The sequence below is a fragment of the Vidua chalybeata genome, chromosome 1 (assembly GCF_026979565.1).
Source record: "Vidua chalybeata isolate OUT-0048 chromosome 1, bVidCha1 merged haplotype, whole genome shotgun sequence".
NCBI classification, from domain to species: domain Eukaryota; kingdom Metazoa; phylum Chordata; class Aves; order Passeriformes; family Viduidae; genus Vidua; species Vidua chalybeata.
In genome coordinates, this window is record NC_071530.1 from 129,784,758 (window position 1) to 129,803,423 (window position 18,666).

At 41.8% G+C, this 18,666-nt stretch overlaps 1 protein-coding gene across 1 annotated transcript in view; it reads left to right on the forward strand.

Moving 5' to 3' along the window:
* The window catches only part of LOC128796157 (neural-cadherin-like), a 54,601-nt gene that overhangs the window by 1,166 nt on the left and 34,769 nt on the right, over nucleotides 1–18,666 (forward strand). The window contains exons 2-6 of the mRNA XM_053957554.1: nucleotides 11,711–11,905; nucleotides 12,365–12,590; nucleotides 13,883–14,087; nucleotides 14,436–14,547; nucleotides 17,616–17,865. Coding sequence (XP_053813529.1) covers nucleotides 11,776–11,905; nucleotides 12,365–12,590; nucleotides 13,883–14,087; nucleotides 14,436–14,547; nucleotides 17,616–17,865 — 923 coding nt within the window. The 5' untranslated portion in view covers nucleotides 11,711–11,775. The remainder of the gene's footprint in view (nucleotides 1–11,710; nucleotides 11,906–12,364; nucleotides 12,591–13,882; nucleotides 14,088–14,435; nucleotides 14,548–17,615; nucleotides 17,866–18,666) is intronic.

An 18,666-nucleotide genomic window follows, 5' to 3' on the forward strand; every position in this document is an offset into this window, starting at 1 on the left:
GCTCAGGAAAGGTGAAACATAGAGCTGGGAGGAAAACAAATGTGTAGAAGCATGTTGGGGGCTGTGATTTTTACCAGACTGCTGTGTGCAGTCTGCGAGTCCAGAGCTGCCTGCCTGAGAAACTTACTCTTGCAGGAATGGGAGGTGTTATGCAAGTGACAAACATTTAACATTAGAAAAACTCTGCACAGTATTCCCAGCTACTAACTTTAAACAAATCGCCTGATGTTTAAAGTAGAACTTCTCATTCAAGCTAAAGGTGGAGTTGGAAATGGGACACACAGCTTCAATGTCTCGCTAATTTACAATGAAAGCAAATAACCTTGTGAACAGTGTTCAGCATATGGTTGTGTTGTCCTCTCCAATCTGGTGGTGCACAGCATGTTTTTACCACTGTCTGTGTGCTAATAATGTATTGACAACAGATGAGCCTCAGGGAGAAAGGAATTCAATGATCAAATGGGACAAGGTCATTTAGGCACTCCTTTAAGCTACTTTGAAAATCAAAACTCTCTCATAACTTCGTACAGCAACAAACTTGGGATATTTTTCTGTCTGCTTATTTTACAACAGTATGGTGAAATGGTGAAAGGATGTGAGCATCCATGTTTTTTATCTGAAGAGACCTGGTGGACTGTCAAAAGTCAAACAGAATTGACTTTGGTCTGCTCCTCATTTCTCCTCATGTCTCTTACTAAATGTAATTAAAAATCACTCACAAAGCAATCAATATTATGGAACATGTGCCAAACTTTTAATAATCTCTTTAATTGAAAAACAAAGCTATCAGACCTTTATTAATTGCTATCTCTTATGTAAAAGACATGAATGGACTTAGGCATTTCACAGGTGCTTCTTCTCCAGGGAAGTGTGTGTCTTGGGGTTTGAATGCATTTGCCTTTTTTTTTTTTTTTTTCAAGAAAAGAACAGCTTTTTAAAAAATAAGCTTTAAAAAAGTTAAACATTACATCAGATAGTAACTTAGAGCACTGTTTCCTGCAGCAGTAGCCCTAGGAAGATAAGGTATTTCTGTGTGCAGTTGAAATACTGAAATAAACTGAGCACAGAGTACAATAACCTTCTGAATCTTCCCAGTTGCTCAGTAGCAAACACAGCAGTGATAGGGAGGAGGCTGCCATCTGTTTTGTGGGGACCCTGTAGCAGGCACTGTGAAAACACAGCTGTTCTCCCATTGAATACACACGTGGTACGTGGACTGTGCATCGTAAAGATGTTGGCGCAAGTTCTGTGGCTTGTCTTATTTACCTACACAAAGCAGTTTGCATCTTCTTTAGGAATCTGGCAGCCTCCATCTGTCTGTCAAAGCTTTGCTGTTCTGGGCTGTGTGCATGGATGGTTATGGATTGGACCTGGAGTTAAAACAAGAAGTCCCATTCTCTCAGATTGCTTTCTTCAATTCGCCATTGTTTACACTTTTTGGGGCTGAAGCTGCAATGGTGTCCTTGATTCTCGGGCTGGAAAAGGATTGTTTTGTCTAACTAAACTGTGAGGAGAACTTGCTAACACTTTATATGAAGTTCAGAGTTACACACTAAAGCAGTACAGAATCCGAAAAATATGAAAGCTAAAACTTAAGGCATCAATACAAAGGTATGAGTTGCAGACCCAACACTTCTCATTCAGATTTTCTTTTGGGACAATTCACATCCTGGAAACACTGACTGCACCATCGGAACAGCGTGTGGCCAGAGCATGGAAAGGCTGGGGATAGTGAGGAAGAGTTGAAGCTCGCTTTCTCTTCCATGTCTGCCTCTGTTCATGCACACCTACAAGTACCTATGCCTGTTTTCATCCTTCTCACACCAACTTACACAGGGTGGGACGTGCAGTTGCTCTTCTGCCCCCTCAGCTGCCCTCTCTGATGCTGGCAATAGGTACTGGTGCACACTGTGTAGAAGCTTGACATTTAGGACTTTGTCTATTATGCTTCAAATAGCAATTTCTTACCCCTGTTCTCCAACTCTAGAAGACTTTTACCTCTCTCTTTGGTTTGGTCTGGGGGCTTTTTTGGCGGTTTGTTTTGTTTTGTCTTTTTGGTTTGGCTTTGGATTTTTTGTTTGGTTTTTTGTTTGTTTGATTTGGTTTTTTGTTTCTTTAAACTTAAGAGCCTGTTGCAATGGGCTTACAGAGTGCACACTGCCTTGGCTTGGAATAGTGAGACCCAGTGGGAGATGTCCATGTCCCTGCACACACTCACACTGCAGATACACTCTACATGCTATCTAACTGAAAACAACTGTGTAAGTCACTCCATTATCTACAGAGGGGAATTTTGTTTGGCAACAGTAGGAACTCAAAAAAAGCATGGCAAGACAATTCTCTTCCCCTCCCATGTGTCTGCAGTGCACTGTAGGGTTAAAGGGTCGGTGTTAGCAACCCTTTAACTCTGGGATGCCTCAAGACATCAGAGAGGGGTGAACACAAGCAGGTAGTTTTAGACTGAAGTGAGTAAAACAGGTGCAAGGCTGCTCAGTATTTTCCTGGTTTTGGAGGTGAGATGGATATCTCATTCCCTGTTCTCTTTCAGCTGGGATAACAACTGTTTACTACTGTAAGTGAATTCCAAGGAGATAGATGTTACATCTGACTGAGGAGGCTGTAGCATAACAGAGTTCCTTCAGTGCAGTGTCTTATGGTAGAATATGATCGGTGTTGAACTCTTATGACTTACTGGAAGCTAACTGCATTTTAAGGAGACATCTGTCAGATCTTGACATTCTGTAAATACAACCTAGACTGCACATGGAAAGAATATGTGATTTGAGTCCCTTCTACTTTCTTAAGAAACTTCCATCAGATGCCTACTGGGAAGGGAAACCTTTCAATCCATGTAATACAGCTTTTGTAGAAGCTAACAAGTAATTAATGTATGCTGCTGGCCATGATTTCAAACCAAGATATAGCTTAGGTTTGGGGTTTTTTTTTTCTTTTTTCTGTTTTTTTTTTTTTAACAGTCCCACTGCTTCCTGGCACCTCCTGCCATTTTTAGAAAATAAGTCTTACTCCAGAAACAGAAACTTGGCTTGATCAGGTATTGAGGTCACATTATATGCTGTTTGGTTGTTTTTTTTTCTGGGGGTGAGGGGGGTGTTTCCTCCTGGTATCAGACTGATTAAAACCATCTGTGGATGCCATTAGTGTGCCTCCAAATTCAGGTACCGACAGAAAAAGCTTGCTTCACTTAACCCGTGAAACCACTGTAATGGCCAGGGATCACTGGATGAAAGAGCAAGCTCTGGGATGAAGGTTATTACATTACCATGTCTGTAAATATCTTTGGAAAAACCTTGCTATGAAAAAAAGGAAAAGTAAACATACATAATGATCCAGAGGCAATAAATTAGTCTTAAGAATGTGTGATAAAGTCATACGTTTTGAGAAGCCTACAAAAAGCTTAAAACTGATGAGGTAAATGTAAAGCTTATGTTACAAGTATTCTTGGTAAGTTACACAAGCTATTTAAATGATGAGAAAACCTCTATCGTAACAAGTTTGAGAGAAAAGCAGTGGGAGACCTTAAAAATAGAACATTCAATCCTTTTTTCTTAAGATTAGTATCTTGAATTCTTTTATACAGACTATGATTTAGAATTTCTGAATTTTCATTAAATTTCAACAGGAGGAAGGCATTTAAAAATCTGGTTTTAGATCCAGATCAAAGCTGCACCATGCCAGAAACACCCCTGCATGCTCCTGGTGTTGTCTCACACTCCAGGAGCACTGTGCAGTGCACAGCAGGGTTTGATTTTCGTTTGCTGGCAGGAGCCAGATGACCTGGGGCTGCCTCTACACACCTGCCTTACACATGGGAGGCCCAAAATCCACACATACCATGTTTGCACAGGCAGTCTGTTCATCATATTAGCTCCCAATGGCAGATGTGCACAATGTCTTCTCTTTTGGGACGATGACTGAAGTGGAATTGAACTTGCTCGTGCATCTCCGATGGGCTTAGAAAGCTGTGTCCTCCCCAGAGAGCAGTGGCTTCAGAGCTGGTGCTTCAGGGCAGGCATTAGGGGTTCCTTGCTGCAGCACTCCGACCTTGGCTGGTGCAGAACTCGACAGTACTGCAGTTTGAGCACTGAGGTTGGCGTGCTGGTGGAAACTGCCCAAAATTTAAGAAAAAGTAAAGCAGAAAGTTCAAGAAAAGCCTTTAAAAGCTAACCTGAGGAAACAGGCTGACAGAAAGGACTTGGAATTCTGCTCCTGCCATGAATGTTGCTGATGGAATGCCTTAAAAGCAGTGCTTGATGACAACAAAGTAAGGAGTCATTGCTTCCTATGGGTGGCTGAGCTTTTGCCTGACTAAGGGAACCCTGTGTATGGCATAGACACTGATTTGTGAGAGAGAGGTAGCCAGGTGCCAAGGGCCATGCCTGTGGAAGAGGATCTGTTTAGAAATCTGGTATATAAGAAGAAGTGGAAGGTAAACTAGCAACTTTACCTTTTCATTTCTTAGAGCACAGCAGCGTGGCCAGCAGACAGCTCCTTTGGAGGCTGCTGCTCCAAACACACCTCTCAGAGCTGCTGCCCAGCTTCACCAAAGGGGCACCTGCTGCTTCTCACAGCTGCATCCAGGGGTGTTAAAGTGGTAGAGTTAATATGGCTACAATGGTTTTTGGCATATTTTTGTACATATCAAACACATTTGCTGTCCAAAAATGATTGTATTTTGCTGGTGACATTAACTTTTTAAGAGTTTGGAAAGAAGTTAATAGACTCTAACTATGGTCATAGGAACAGCTCTTACTGAGTGAAGCCTCAGCAAGCAACTTTTTATTTTAAAAACGTTTGAGTAACCTTCAGGGAGAAGAGACTTAATTATATTAAAGGACAACTGGTAAATGCCTGTAGTTTTTCTACAGGAAGACTGCACATCAAAGCAAAGTGATTCCTAATCAGACTCTGCTACAGCCTCTCAGGAACAAAATTTTTTTTGTCCCACACAAAACACTTTAAACTTAATAAGTTCCACTTTAATGAGGAAGAGCAAGTGCTATGCTGGGTAGGCTGACAAGAAGACATGATTGTAGCTTACTGCACTTTCCTTCTTTGAAAGGCATAAAAAGTCCCCCAAATGCCCTCTGTGTTGTTGACTCATCAGCTACTCTTACTACATTGGTGTGATCTGACTTCCTCATCAACTGATGTGCCTGTAAATAATTACTTTTGTATAGCATTTAATAACATTTTTATTGAGGATTAGTCAGCTGTTAACATGGCAAACTGTAATAAAAACTTGTTTTATGTGGAATTCTACTATATGGAAGCTTTTGAAATCCTGTAAATTGTTGTACCTCCTACCTTCTCTGTGGTGCTGTGTTTCTAATTCTCCTGACTGTGTGGTAAGGAGCAGCTGTTGGCAGATACAGTAGATTTAAGGGTTGAGGCAGAAATGCTACTTCCGTAATCACAGGTCTGAGAGTGTTTCAGAGCTTTCCTCTGGAAACAGACAACACAAAATTAAAATAGATTTTAAAAACTAGAGGAGGACACCACAGGCAAGATGATGTGATAGCAGTAAAAATATGATGGATTTTGAAGTCCTGTTCCTATAACTGCCTGAAGATTTTCCTGTGGTATTGTCATCTGCCTGTGGAAATTATCTTTGCTTCCTGACAAATGCCGTGGTTCTCAGACACCCCATGTGATGGAGGTACCCACTGTAGCTGTGCATTCACACAGAAAGTGAAAAATTGGCTGCAGATTTTTCTTTGCTGTCCATGTGTGCAGTAGCACCTGCAGTTGCCTTTTAGCTGGATGGCCCCACTGGGTGAGTCCAGAGGTAGTATTGAGAAAAGCAAGACCTTGCCTCCTAAACTGGGTGAGGGTATGTATACATAGAAAATGTGTCCCAGTGCTGGTGTATATTAAGAAATATGTAATTATAGATATAATGCAAAATGATCTCTGCAGGCTGCCCTTTCAAGCTTGCTGGTTGTGGTTTACTGAGGAGACAAAATTGAAATTAGCAAAGCTTTAGCTGAGGCACATTGCCCACGTGTACTGTGGCTGTGGGCTCTGTCCCCAAGCTGCTGCCGTGGTTTGTGGACTTGCAAGGGAGTAAAGAGGCCTCTTTCCATAACTGATGGTGAGGGTGTTACCTTGCCTTCAGGACACAGTACTCACTACTGAGTCCAGTCCAACATGAGTCCAGTCAGTGCCCTAGTACGTTGCAAACAAATATGATACTCCTGGGCATTGTACCCCACCTTAGGAGTATTTGTGAGACACCAATTCTGTTAATTAATGAAAGTATCACACTCAAGAATCTCTCATCAATGTTTGAGGTGGAGCTGACCCATCATGTTCATGACAGCAGACTAGCTGGACTAAAGGTGCTCCCATACAACTTTTATAAAGGGACTTAGGGAAAGGATTTTCATAAAATTAAGCCTTCATTTTTGAAAGGGAGATCTGTGTTGTGAAGGCTGTCCCCATTGAAAGAGCTCCTTGATGCCCCTGCACTTCTCCCAGCAGGGGTGACAGCACATGCTGTAGCTGGGGCAGAGGCACGAGCATCACGGGTGTTGCTGACTGGACTAGTCCTTGAGACCAAGTTAAAGCTGCTTTCTCTTCTCCTTTACCTCAGTGAATACCTTCATTTGGGGTGCTCATCTTCTGCCCAGCTGCTGATGTTCAAGCTTGTAGGAATAATTTACCACCAGATTCAAAAGCCCCTTGGGCAGGAGAGAGTGGCACAGTGGACAGCATGACTGTGTAAATATCATTAATGGTGTCATTAAAATGCAAAAAAAAAAAAAAAGCATTTCTGAAAGTGATAATGAACTCTGGTTAAAGATCAAGTACTGCCACAAGAAATCTTGGTTTAAGTTTAAATATCCTCAAGTAGATTATGCCTATGGTTCTGAAGATGACAAGGGGGTTTTAGCATTTAGCCATTTCTCAGGTGTAGATTTCCTGGCCATGGTTCAATAATGAGCCAAAGCTCCTGATGTCTTGCCCTCCACTGAGGACTTGTGGTGCGGCCTGACAGAGCAATGAGGGGCTTTCTAGGCATCCCACCTTGGTGTTCTATTTCAGGCTGGATACTTCAGAAACTTCTTCACATACCACACTCTCTCTTTTCAATTCAAATGATTCTTTTTGCCTGAGGGGATTGAAACAAAACATAAACTACCATTTTTAATGCATAATTTTAGTTTTTAATTTTCCAGCATTAGTCCCCTCAAACCCACATCAGCCTATGCAGTTTTAATTCTAATCTTAGGAAAAGAGATTATCTTCTCTTATGTTTCTTCTTCTGGTGAGGGAAGAAACTAAACGATCAAAGGAGTGAAATTGATACAGGCTTGCAAGAATAGCCACTTGCAGTTTCAAAACCCTTTCCAGTTCTTTCTTTGCTTTCATATTGCTGTCTAAGGAAGGTGTGGGCATGTGTGCTCTGATCTGCTGAAGAGTGTTTAGCCCTCCAAGACACAAACTTAGCATTTCTTCATTCCCCCCACTCTTGCACTTGATATATCCTAACATTTTTACTTAATATGCTCTTAACTGGTGATTGATGAACATCCCTTTCCTTTACATGTCTTTTTTAGATGTAAACAGGAGGTAAAGCTGAAGCCTTGGGGATACACCAGAATCTCCAGGAAAATCAACACTCCTTAATTTTCACTTCCAAACTGATCTTACCAAGACTCTTTCCAATGTGTGGTGCATAGGCCAGACTATTCTGTTGATAGTCTGGTTTCCTGATTATTTCCTTCCTTGCAGTGGATAATTCATATTGACAAAATTGGGTGAACTGCAACATCACTGGGTGATGTTGCATTTTGATTTAATAGGATGCTGTGGTTGTGTCAGGAACAAAATAAACCACTATTGATTTCAGAGGCTTGATCTGTTAATGCCTTTGCAGCTATGACAGTTGAAAATCCAATGCATTCCTGGGGAAAAACTCTACTTTGTCAAGGCTGGTTTTGTTTCACTGACTTGTTTCAAGACAGTGTGATAACTTTACACAGTATCTGATTGCCATGTGTCTGTAACATCTTAAAATCCTCCAGCTTCTCACACCTGGCGTGTGTGCAAAGGGGAGCGACCGGAACAAAAATGTCCCTACTCATAATGCTGCTTCTGAACAGCTCTTTCTGGATGATGGGGGAAATTAGTGCTGTTTGACTGACCTCCTGTTAGTCTCCAGTTCAACACCACTTTTTTAGGGTTTTGGACTTGAATTGATAAAATCTGCTCTTTGTAACTATCTTTTCTTTCATTTATGCCTTGCTAGAATTAGAGCTCTGATCTATATAGATATAACCTGGACTGTTTTGTCAGCATTCTTGCAGGTTGCTTCAATTAAAATTTTGTTTACTTGCATGGAGAAAACAGCTTCAAGTCTGAAAATCTGAAATAAATCTGAGGGCTTGAAGGAGTGAGCCAGGTCTCAGCTGCAGAAAGATATTCCACCCTATAGCTGAAGTTTGTTACCCCTGCTGCTGTACTACAGCCCTCCAGGTTTGGCTTCATCCCAGGTTTTTCCTTTCGTGTGTGATGCTGGATGTTTCTAGACTGCCATTCACTCCTTTTCTCAGTTCTTACCCTTAAGCAAACAGCAAAGATAAAACACGAAGCCCAAAGAATGTTTATGTTAGAAGTTCCTTGAAGCTGCAGGGGAATGAGTGACATGTGGACATATATGCCTCAAAAATCAATGAGATGCAAAAGCTGAAGGGCAGGGAGACTAATGTGTGATGGAAAGGATTTAACAGTCTTGCTGGTTCCATGCCCCTGCCTAGAGGAAGGTTTTGTCACAACAAAGCGATTGCCAGCAGATATTTGTCTAGTCAGGTCTTAAAGATCTCAGTGGTGGATGCTGTCTCACCTCTCTGGCCACTATCAAGGGCTCCATTGTCCTTATAATTAAAAACATGCTGAGGAATTCCATGCCCAACATCTAATGCCAGTCTTTTCCTTTGGAATGAGAGTTAGTTATTTTTTGGTTTGCAGATTACAGAACAGCTGACTGACTTCATACCTTAGTCCTTATATCACTGTTTGCATGTCTCTTGCAGTCTCCTGAAAATCTCCAGGTCTTTTCATCTCTATTGAAGGGCATTCTTTCTGGTTATGCTCTTGGCTTTTCTCTAGACACTTGCCAGCTGATCCATGTCTTTCTTGAAATCCAGCCCCTAGAACTTCAGTTCACTGGATTGCCCAGGGAGGTTTTGGAGTTTCCCTCCTTGGAGATAGTCAAAAGCCTTGTGGATGTTTTTCTGAGCAGCCAGCTCTAGGTAGCCTGGCTTGAGCAGAGCAGTTGGACCAGGTGATCTCCAGAGGTCCTGCCACCCTCACCCATCCCATGAGTCTGTGCTCTGAGGCTTTGCTAAGTGTCACAATTTTACCAGGGTTCAGTGAGGGCTGAGCATGAGCCAGTGTGTGCCCAGCTGACCAAGAAGGCCAATGGCATCCTGGCCTGTATCAGCAATAGTGTGGCCAGCAGGACCAGGACAGGGATTGTGTCCCTGTACTCAGCAATGGTGAGGCCACACCTCGAGTGCTGTGTCCAGTTCTGGGCCCCTCAGTACAAGAAGGACATTGAGGAGCTGGAGTGTGTCCAGAGAAGGGCAACAGAGTTGGGGAAGGGTTTGGAGCACAAGTCCTGTGAGGAGCGGCTGAGGGAGCCAGGGGTGTTTAGCCTGGAGAAAAGGAGGCTCAGGGGGGACTTTATTGCTCTCTGCAACTGCCTGAAAGGAGGCTGTAGCCAGGAGTGCTCAGTCTCCTCTCCCATGTAACAAGTGATAGCACAAGAGGAAATGGCCCCAAGCTGTGCCAGGGGGGGTTAGATTTGATATTAGGGAAAAAATTTCTCACAGAAAGAGTTGCCAAGTATTAGAACAGGCTGTCCAGGGAAGTGGTTGAGTCACCATTCCTCCATTTGAAAGACATGTGGATGTGACATTTAGGGACATGGTTTCATGGAATTGTAAAATTCTTAAAGTTCGAAAAGACCTTTAAAATTATCAAGTCTGACTGTCAACCTAACACCAGCACCATTTTCACCATTAAATTATATCCCCAAGTGCTATGTCCACATGCTTTTTCAACATTTCCAGGGATGGTGAGTCCCAGGTTTAGTTGTGAAGTTGGCAGTACCAGGTTAATGGTTGGACTTGATGATCTTAGAGTCTTTTCCAACCTAAATTTTTCTATGTTTCTATTTAAATGCACCTTTCATAGAGAAGGAAGGTGCAGTGTTTGTAAAAGTCCAGAAAGTTATGGTTAATTTGAGCAACACAAATATTTTCCCCAACATGCTATCCTGAACTCAATGAAATTTGTTCCCTTGTCTGTCTTTTTTAAAAACATTAAATCTCTGTTTTACTGTTGAGTTTTGGTGGGTTTTACAATACCTACAGCAGGATTAGGACCTCATTATTGATTGGTACTTAGCAATTGGATCACCTACATGGAGCAATATTAAGAATAAACTATATAATTACAATTTTTGAATCATTCTCCAGGTTTCACTAAATGGGAAAAATACTTGACTACATATTAAATCTCTGCAGAAATGAGAACTGCCTGAATTAGACCAATAAATGAACAAAAATATCTTCAAATGCTCATGCCTACAAGTTTTCATCCCTTTACTAGCAAAATAACACTGTCTGTAACTTGCTGAATTAGGAGAGGTATTTGTCAACCTCCTTCGTGACTGCTCCAGCTGCTCTTATGAGCTACTACCTCATGCTGTGGGTTGTGCCTTGTCCTACACAGCAATACAGAGGGGGAAAAAAAAAGTGAACCAATGTTCTCCTGTATGCACTGCTGGTTCATGAGAAAACCAGAAACCATCTAATTGAAGAAAACAAAGGAAACCATATCTTAAATGATTTTAAATACTTTAAAACCCCACAAAAGTTCAGTTAAGTTTTTTCCTTCCTGGGAATGATTATCTCTGGGAAATTTGTCTAGCATGTATTTTTACTGCAGGGTAAGATTGCTTGTAACTACAGGTCTGGTGTGTCAGGGAATGTCTATCTGTGGGTAGCCTTTTATTTAGTATCACATCCCTGAGACACACACTTAAAATTGTTTGGAATTTCTGGCTTACTTCTTGCCTTTGGTGCTGGTTTTGTCCACATGCTCCTGCCTTCTTCCACCCTGTGTGAGATGGCCTTCTTGAAGGCAGAGTCGAAGGGTTTCCCGTATGAGACACACATACACCTGGGTTGTGGACGTTCATTTTGTAGTGGTGTAGCCCTTAACAGACCTGCAACCTCAGTGCAGTTCGTTGAAGTATGTGATCATATTTTAACAGGCAGAAAACATGCATTTCTCCTATGTACCTTTCTACATACCCCCTTTCTACATTTAGTTTATCTTTTTATTCAACTTTGTTCTCTACATTCAATAATACATTTGTTTTAATTTGAAGTCAAATATTAAGGCCACTTTTAGAACACAAATATGCTTAGGAAAAATTCTTAAGAAAATGCTTAGGAAAAAGAACCCCATATATACCTTTAGCATCTGTTCGTGACTTGTTGTGAATTAAAAAGGCTTGAATATAGGTCTCCCAAGAGGTAAAAAATACTGTGATTAAATCTCTACATGTCCTTTGCAGTGGAAGCTTCCTTCTCAGTTTGTTTACACATACTAATGGATAAGATCGTAACATTAAGTTGGTGACCAAGCTGTCTAGAAATCCCCGTGTGTTTTGCAGATGATGACTGGTACCTCTGCCACGTGACTCTCCTTGCTCCAGAAGAGGAGCTTCTGTCCTGGGGCATGTACCCATACCCGTACCTGGCGCGTGTCGACCCCGATGCGCGCAAAGGCACTCTGATCTACCAGCTCGTCGCACATTGCAGCAGCCACGAAAACACCACTGCTGGCATAACTTACACGCTCATTGCAGGTAGGGCTAGTCTGAAAAAAAAAAAAAAAAAAAAAAGTTAAATTCTGTTTAGTTGCAGATGCTTCTTACCAAGTTCCCATTTTATTATTTCATTGGTAGATTTTTCCCTTGGGGAATCCTTAAAGACACAGCAAGTACAGCAAGTAGAAGCTGGAAGTGCTGTAACTAAAAGTTACATGGATGGGAATCTTTCTTGTTGCCATTTTCTTTGCTTATTTTGAAATTGATGGCAGCTTTACTTTCAGCTTAAGGCTCCATTTCTTACTTGTTCTTGTCTCTTTTACACTGTTGGTCAACAAAAGAATGTGAGTGAAAGATAAGGTGAACAACTGGAAAGGTAAAAGTAGTGCATACAAGGACATAGGTGGATGAGTTGGGGATGGCTTACCTTGAAATGGTGAAGGTGCAAATGTTCTTGCTGTGGGGCATGTCTCAGACCAGCTGTGCACGTGTTGATAGGTGGTGAAGAACGATTCCAAGTGGATAAGGACACTGGCGTGATCATGACAACTGGTCTGCCTTTGACGTGGAACAAGGAGTATGTGGTTACTGTGGAAGCCTCTGATGAGCACGGCAACAAAAGCCCCTACGCCTCCGTTTCCATCCTGGCAGGCTCGCGACCTCCGCAGTTCACCAACATGTCCTACAGCGTGTTTGTCCCTGAAAATACTCCAGCAGGAGAAAAGTAAGTTGTACTTGGTCAGGTGACTCCTCCCTGCAGTCTGAGAGGAGCTTCGCAGAGCACAGCAGGGTGAAACTGTTGTGGTTTTGCTTCTTAGGGCCACGCATATGCATTTGTCTATCACACTTTAAAAATAATGTTGTGTTTTCTAAAAGAATTTGTGCCTCTTAATCTTTCTCCAGTGTAACATAAGTCTCCATGTGTCACACATAGTCTGGGATGCTGGAATTATTTTAATGCTTTTGGGGTTTTAGTGCACAGCATCATGAATTAGAACAGCCAAACTACTGGCTATGCATCTCCTGGCGATTTAAACAAATGCCTGAAAAATAGTCTTTTAATTAACCAGATCTGGAGCTGTTTGTGTCCTGTTTGACTTGTATTTAAATTTCTAGAAAGACAAGTCATTGCCAGACTCCTGAGATAACAGCACCAGTGTGAAATACAAATAGATAAAGCTCAATCTCCAAGGGGCTCTGCTGTTGCATGAAGAGTGGCTAAGCCAAGCCACAGTGGGGAGATGCTCTCAAGCTGGCTCTGGGTTTATTGTCACTGTTCAGCTACTTGAGAGCAGAATGGGCTTTAAGACCTCTAAGGAGCAGGTGGAACAGTGCCATAAGGCCTCTAAGGAGCAGGAACCCTCAAAATAAACTGATGACCTAGGAAAAATTGCTGGAGATGTGCCACTAATCCTTAAGAGAGGATGAATGAGAAGGAGGAGGGAAATTTCTCTACTTCCCAGGAGCTTTCAGTAAGATGAGCTAAAAGTGTATTATGCTGGTGAAAGACTGGTGTGAGAGGTGGAGCTTCAAAACATAAGTCACAGTAGGGAGGCAAATATTCCTTTGATATCCTGCCAAGGTGGACAGCAGGATCTGGAAAGCCCTGTGCTCCATGGGTTTCCCATCCATGTCTAAATATGTTTCTTTTCTAAATATACAACTACAGAAAAACTCAGAAGAATAGTAGGTCACTTATTTCTGAATAACTGAGAAACTGGGGGTAGACCAGTAACTGCTGTCAAGTATTTTAAAGGCTACAATAGGGAAGAAAAAGATGGTTTAATGTTACTGGGGGTTGAAATGGGTTGTTATTTCAGCACTGCTGCGTCAGTGAATAAGTTTGGTGAGAGAAGAGAAGATAGATGGGCTCCCTGTCTATATACAAAACTGAGCCAAGCATAGACAGGGAGTGAGCAAGACACCTTTCCTCATCCTATCCTCCTCTAGGTGCTGAGGAGACAGCTTTTGTGGTTACTGTTTTGAAGCAAAGGGTTGTTCTCTCGTTCTTTGCAGAGTAGCAGTTGTTGAGGCTGTTTCTTTCCAGAGCCAGCCTCTTTCCTACACTCTCCTGATGAACCCCTCTGGGCTCTTCCGGGTGAGGCAAGAGAGTGGAGAGCTCAGCCTGACCCACCCTGTGGACTATGAGAGCGAGCACCACCTCTACCACCTCCTCCTGAAAGCCATGGAAGTTGAGAGCACTCTCAGCAGTGTCACTGAGGTACATGAATCTCTTCGCTCCTACCCATGGTCTGCAATCCCTCGCTCCGGGACCAGTTACACAGATGGATAGCCCAGGGCACTCGTGAGGATGCTGGGCAGGGAGGAGGCTTTGTAGTACAGGCAGAAATCTGGGCTCTTCAATTACCTCATGTTATTACTCTTTGGATTTGCCTCCCATCTTGGGAGTGGAGGAGAAAATACTTCTCCGTGTTACAGGAGTAGTGTGAGAAGAATAGCATCAGAGGTGTAAGCAAAAGCACTGACTGCCACTGCAGTGTCCAGGAAGAGGTGCTCTTTTGGCAGTGTAGAAGGTAAAATCCATTCTCAGTGTGTCCGTTTTCCTCAGGTCATGGTCCATATCACCGACGAAAACGACTGTTCTCCTGAATTCCAGCGCTCCATTTACAGCAGAGACAACGTTCCCGAAACCATTCCTATTGGCACGTCTCTTCTGCAAGGTGGGGACCATCCTGTCACCTTTCATTTCAGTGTTGCTGCAGATGTGCTAGTTTGTTACCTTTTCATGTTCTGGCCACCAGGAAGTGCTGTCTTGCACAGGCACTGCCTTTGTAAGATGTGGATGGCAGCTTTCCTGGCAGCCTGTGGATGACTTTTAGGTATCCTGGAAGTAGAGCTATGAATGTCTTCAGGTGAGGATCACTGTACTGTGCCCAAGGACGGATCCTGTGGTATCCAAGGGCAGTTAAAGCAGCTGGTAGGAAGTGGCTTCATTTCCTTTAAATGTTGTAGCTGTCTTTTAACTCTTCTTGGCAATCTTTCTGTGTCCCAGAAGCAGCTGCAATTAGTTTTACTTTTCTTAATGTGTTAAGAAAAAACCTGGGCTTTTTAAAAATGGGCAGCTAGTTTTGTCAAATAGGCATTAATTCTGTATAACTGACTTGCAAAGTGTTAAAGGAAAAGTAATTTGAAAGCCTATGAACATTTGTTGTTTTTAACATGGCCATGTGTCACTTGCATATAAACCCTGACTGCACAGGTGACATTTTTAGAGGCTAAAATATGTATGCTGATAAAAGACTTCAGGGGGTATGAACCCTGAGAAATGAATATGTGCCAAGGCAAGACTTAGCAAAAAGATGAAAATGTAAATTTCCCAAAGCTGGAGCTGAACTCTGCAGGTTTCAGAGGTAGTTTAGCTTCCCTTGTGTAAGGGGGCTGCAGGGCCTGCTTTTTCTAAACATTTGCTAAGAGAATTCAGAGCTTGTCATACTTAATTTTTAGATTTAATTGCTCTTGGGAAGAAAGCAATTGATCAGAATAACCAAATCCTAAAATTTCTAAGCATGTGATTTTCCTTAAAGAGATGAATATTCTTCTGTCCAGAGGACTTGTAAAGCTCATCAAAATTCCACTTGTGGGGGAAAAATGTCCAAAGCAAGCAGAATGTCAAAGCTGTGCAACTGCATCCCACGCTGTTGTCTTGCCACATGGGGTACATTTCAAGAGAAAGAGCCATCTTAGAAAAGAAAATGTGAGGTGGAAGTACAGTGACAGTCAGTGGAAATGGGTGTGTGAAGACTCACTTGCTGTAGAAGGGCTGAGCAGGGTTGTTAGTGGCTGCAAGGAAGCTGTACCTTGTGCAGGATGAGACCTGTGCCACTAACTCTGACTGCCAAGGTAAGTATCTCAGGAAAAAAAAACCAAAGAGCTCTTACCCTCATTGTAGCTCCTTGAGAGATGGGATGTTGTGGCCTCAGAATGACCCACAAACAAAAATAAATGCAAATATGTCAGCTTCTGCCATTGTGGCTGTAGCCGTTGTGCCTGTAGCTGTTTGTGGCAGTGAAAAAGGTAGTGTGATAAATGCTTTCGTTAAAACTGTGGATGATGCAAATATAGGTTTCAGTTTTCACCGGTTTTTATTTTAGCACACTCAAAGTCTGGAGCACGGAGGGTGCTCTCAGCCTTCAGCTGCATCGCTGTGCCAGCAGAACAAGGCTTGGAGCTGTGGCTGGCAACTCAGACAGCTTTTGAGCCAGAGTTAGTTTGCACTAAGCTAGTTCAGAACACATACAAAGCCAGCACAGAGCTGCTTGTGGCTGGCATATGATCCTTAAAATATCCTTTGCAAGGCACATCGGTTTCCAGGATGGAATGAAATGGAGGGGAATAGAATTCCCAGGTGCAATAGTATTCCCAGGTAAGGCATGTTTCTGTCATGTACAAGTAAGTGCCACATTCACTATTTGCCAGAAAACATCTGGGGGAAAAGAAGCATATCATTAAGCACATAGCATGTATTTCTGTGAATGGTTAAATGGCTCACTAATGACTGTAGATTAAATCTGAATTTTTCAAATCAGATAAGTTTTTCACATTCTGCATGCCTTTCTAAAAACAACAACAAAATACTTAACCACTATATTTGACAGATTTAAATCACTGTCATTTTAGTCTTTGAGTTTTTAATATATTTTGCCTGTCAGTGCAGCAAGAGAGTCATTAACTCTAAAGCCCTTGATTTTGTAGTCTGTAACACAAACATTTATTCACAGCAGGATTTGGAGAGATTTTAAACAAAACCTTACAACCACTCTAAATATCCTTGTAAACAAAGATGAGTAACTATCCACAGGCAGATGCAGTTGAAATTTTTTGCAACTAAGTAGAACAGTTCTTCAGTGTACTTTTGAAATAATTCTCTGCTCCTTTCCTATTTTGAGTTAATATCCTGACAGAGACAGGTTGTTTCGGCCACCCCTCTGTGGATAATGCTGCAGCTGTTTGCTGGGGTGTCCACGCACTGCAATCAGTTCTGCTTCCACAAGGCTGTGTGCTACCACAGTGGCTGCATCTGGATCCTATTGGTAGAACAAGGAGTTTGTTTATTACCAGTGCGGGTATGATGTGAAGCCTCATTCTTAAGCTAGAAAAATTGCAAGGTAATTGGAGAGGTGAGCTTCTGCTCTTCAAAATCACTTTTGATGCTTTGTTATGCTGGTCTGCTGCTCTTGAGCAGATGGGACACTCAGCGTACTGAATAAACACTTACTGGGGAGGAATGTTTAATCACTCATCATACCTCAAAGCACCAGGTAATTAAAAAGTGTATAACTAGCTGGGAGCTAATTAAATTTGAACATGACATTCCTGGAAAGAGTGAGGAACCAGTTTATGACTGATAATGCTAACCAAAGTGCATACTGATTGTGTGCTAATTGCCAGTGTTGATTGCTATTTGTACAAAGCATTTTGTGCAGTGCTGGGATCACAGCTGTCTTTCAAATTCACCTGACTGAGATCACTCGGGCTGAATTGGAGCAGAGGGAAGAATTGTTTTGATTTTTCACTCCCAGCCTCCTGCTAAGTTCCCAGACTCTAACCACAAAAAACCCAAACCAAAACAAAATCCAAACAAACAAAACAAACAAACAAAAACTTTTATGGATTAAACAGATTTAGGTGATGCCTGTTCTCAAAAACTAACAAAAAACAGAGTTGGAAACAGCATACCAAACTTCCACATATGCAATATGACTATTCTGTTAAATGTGTTCTCTAATAGTGCTTGCAACAGACTGTGACTCTGGCTCCAACTCTGAGATCTCTTACTTCATCCAGAGCACTGATTTTTCCATCACACGTCACGGGGTCATCAATTCTAACCAGAGGCTGAACTTTGAGCGAGCCAACCACATGTACGAGTTTGTGGTGATCGCCGTCGATAAAGGACATCCCCCTCGGACAGGGACGGCGTCTGTGCGCATCCGAATGGCCAACGTCAATGACGAGGCTCCCGTCTTCTCCCAGGCCGTGTAAGGCACCTTGAACACCTGCTTTGCTTTTAAAAGATGCTGTTCACACATGTAACCTTAATAGCACTTGGCTAAATGGTCCCTTGTTGTTTTGTGTAAGTGTAAGTACTGGTGAAATTGGAGCGTAATTTCTATATAGAAAGGCTTTAGAAGTTGGACTTTCATTTCTAGATTGTATATTAAAAATACATAATTTTTGGTACCATATATTGACTTTATAGAGAGAGAACAGAATGAATCAAAGACCTGTCTATACAGGGAATATTTTTGACTGTGTTGACTCCTGAGCCTACAAGTGATTATCCATGTATAAATGGGTGACAAGTAAATATAGTAATTAGCAAAATTACTACTGAAACTTAATTTTAGCATCAACAGATTGTATTGTAAGCTAATTTCATGAGCCCTTGCTTGTTTAAGAGTTCATTTTCTTTCCTTTCCCTAATCAAGATAATTTCTGTTCTTTGCACAATTTTGAAGTATGAGCATGTTTTAAATACAAAACATACATATATTTATTTACAAAATTAAATACTTTTTTTACATTTATCGCTGTAGTATCTGATGTTTTCCATTAATATATAGGGACATAAGAAACACTGTATGGCAGATACTAGTCCTTTTTCTCAACTTCAACAAATATATGAGCCTGTTTTACAGTAGAGTGTATTATGGTGCATATTGTTATCCTCCAAGGGATCCTTCAAAATTATGTATACCAAAAGTACAGGATTACAATCCTAAAATAAATACCAAAAGTTGAACAAAGTCATATCTTAAACCAATTTAAGATTCCATTTT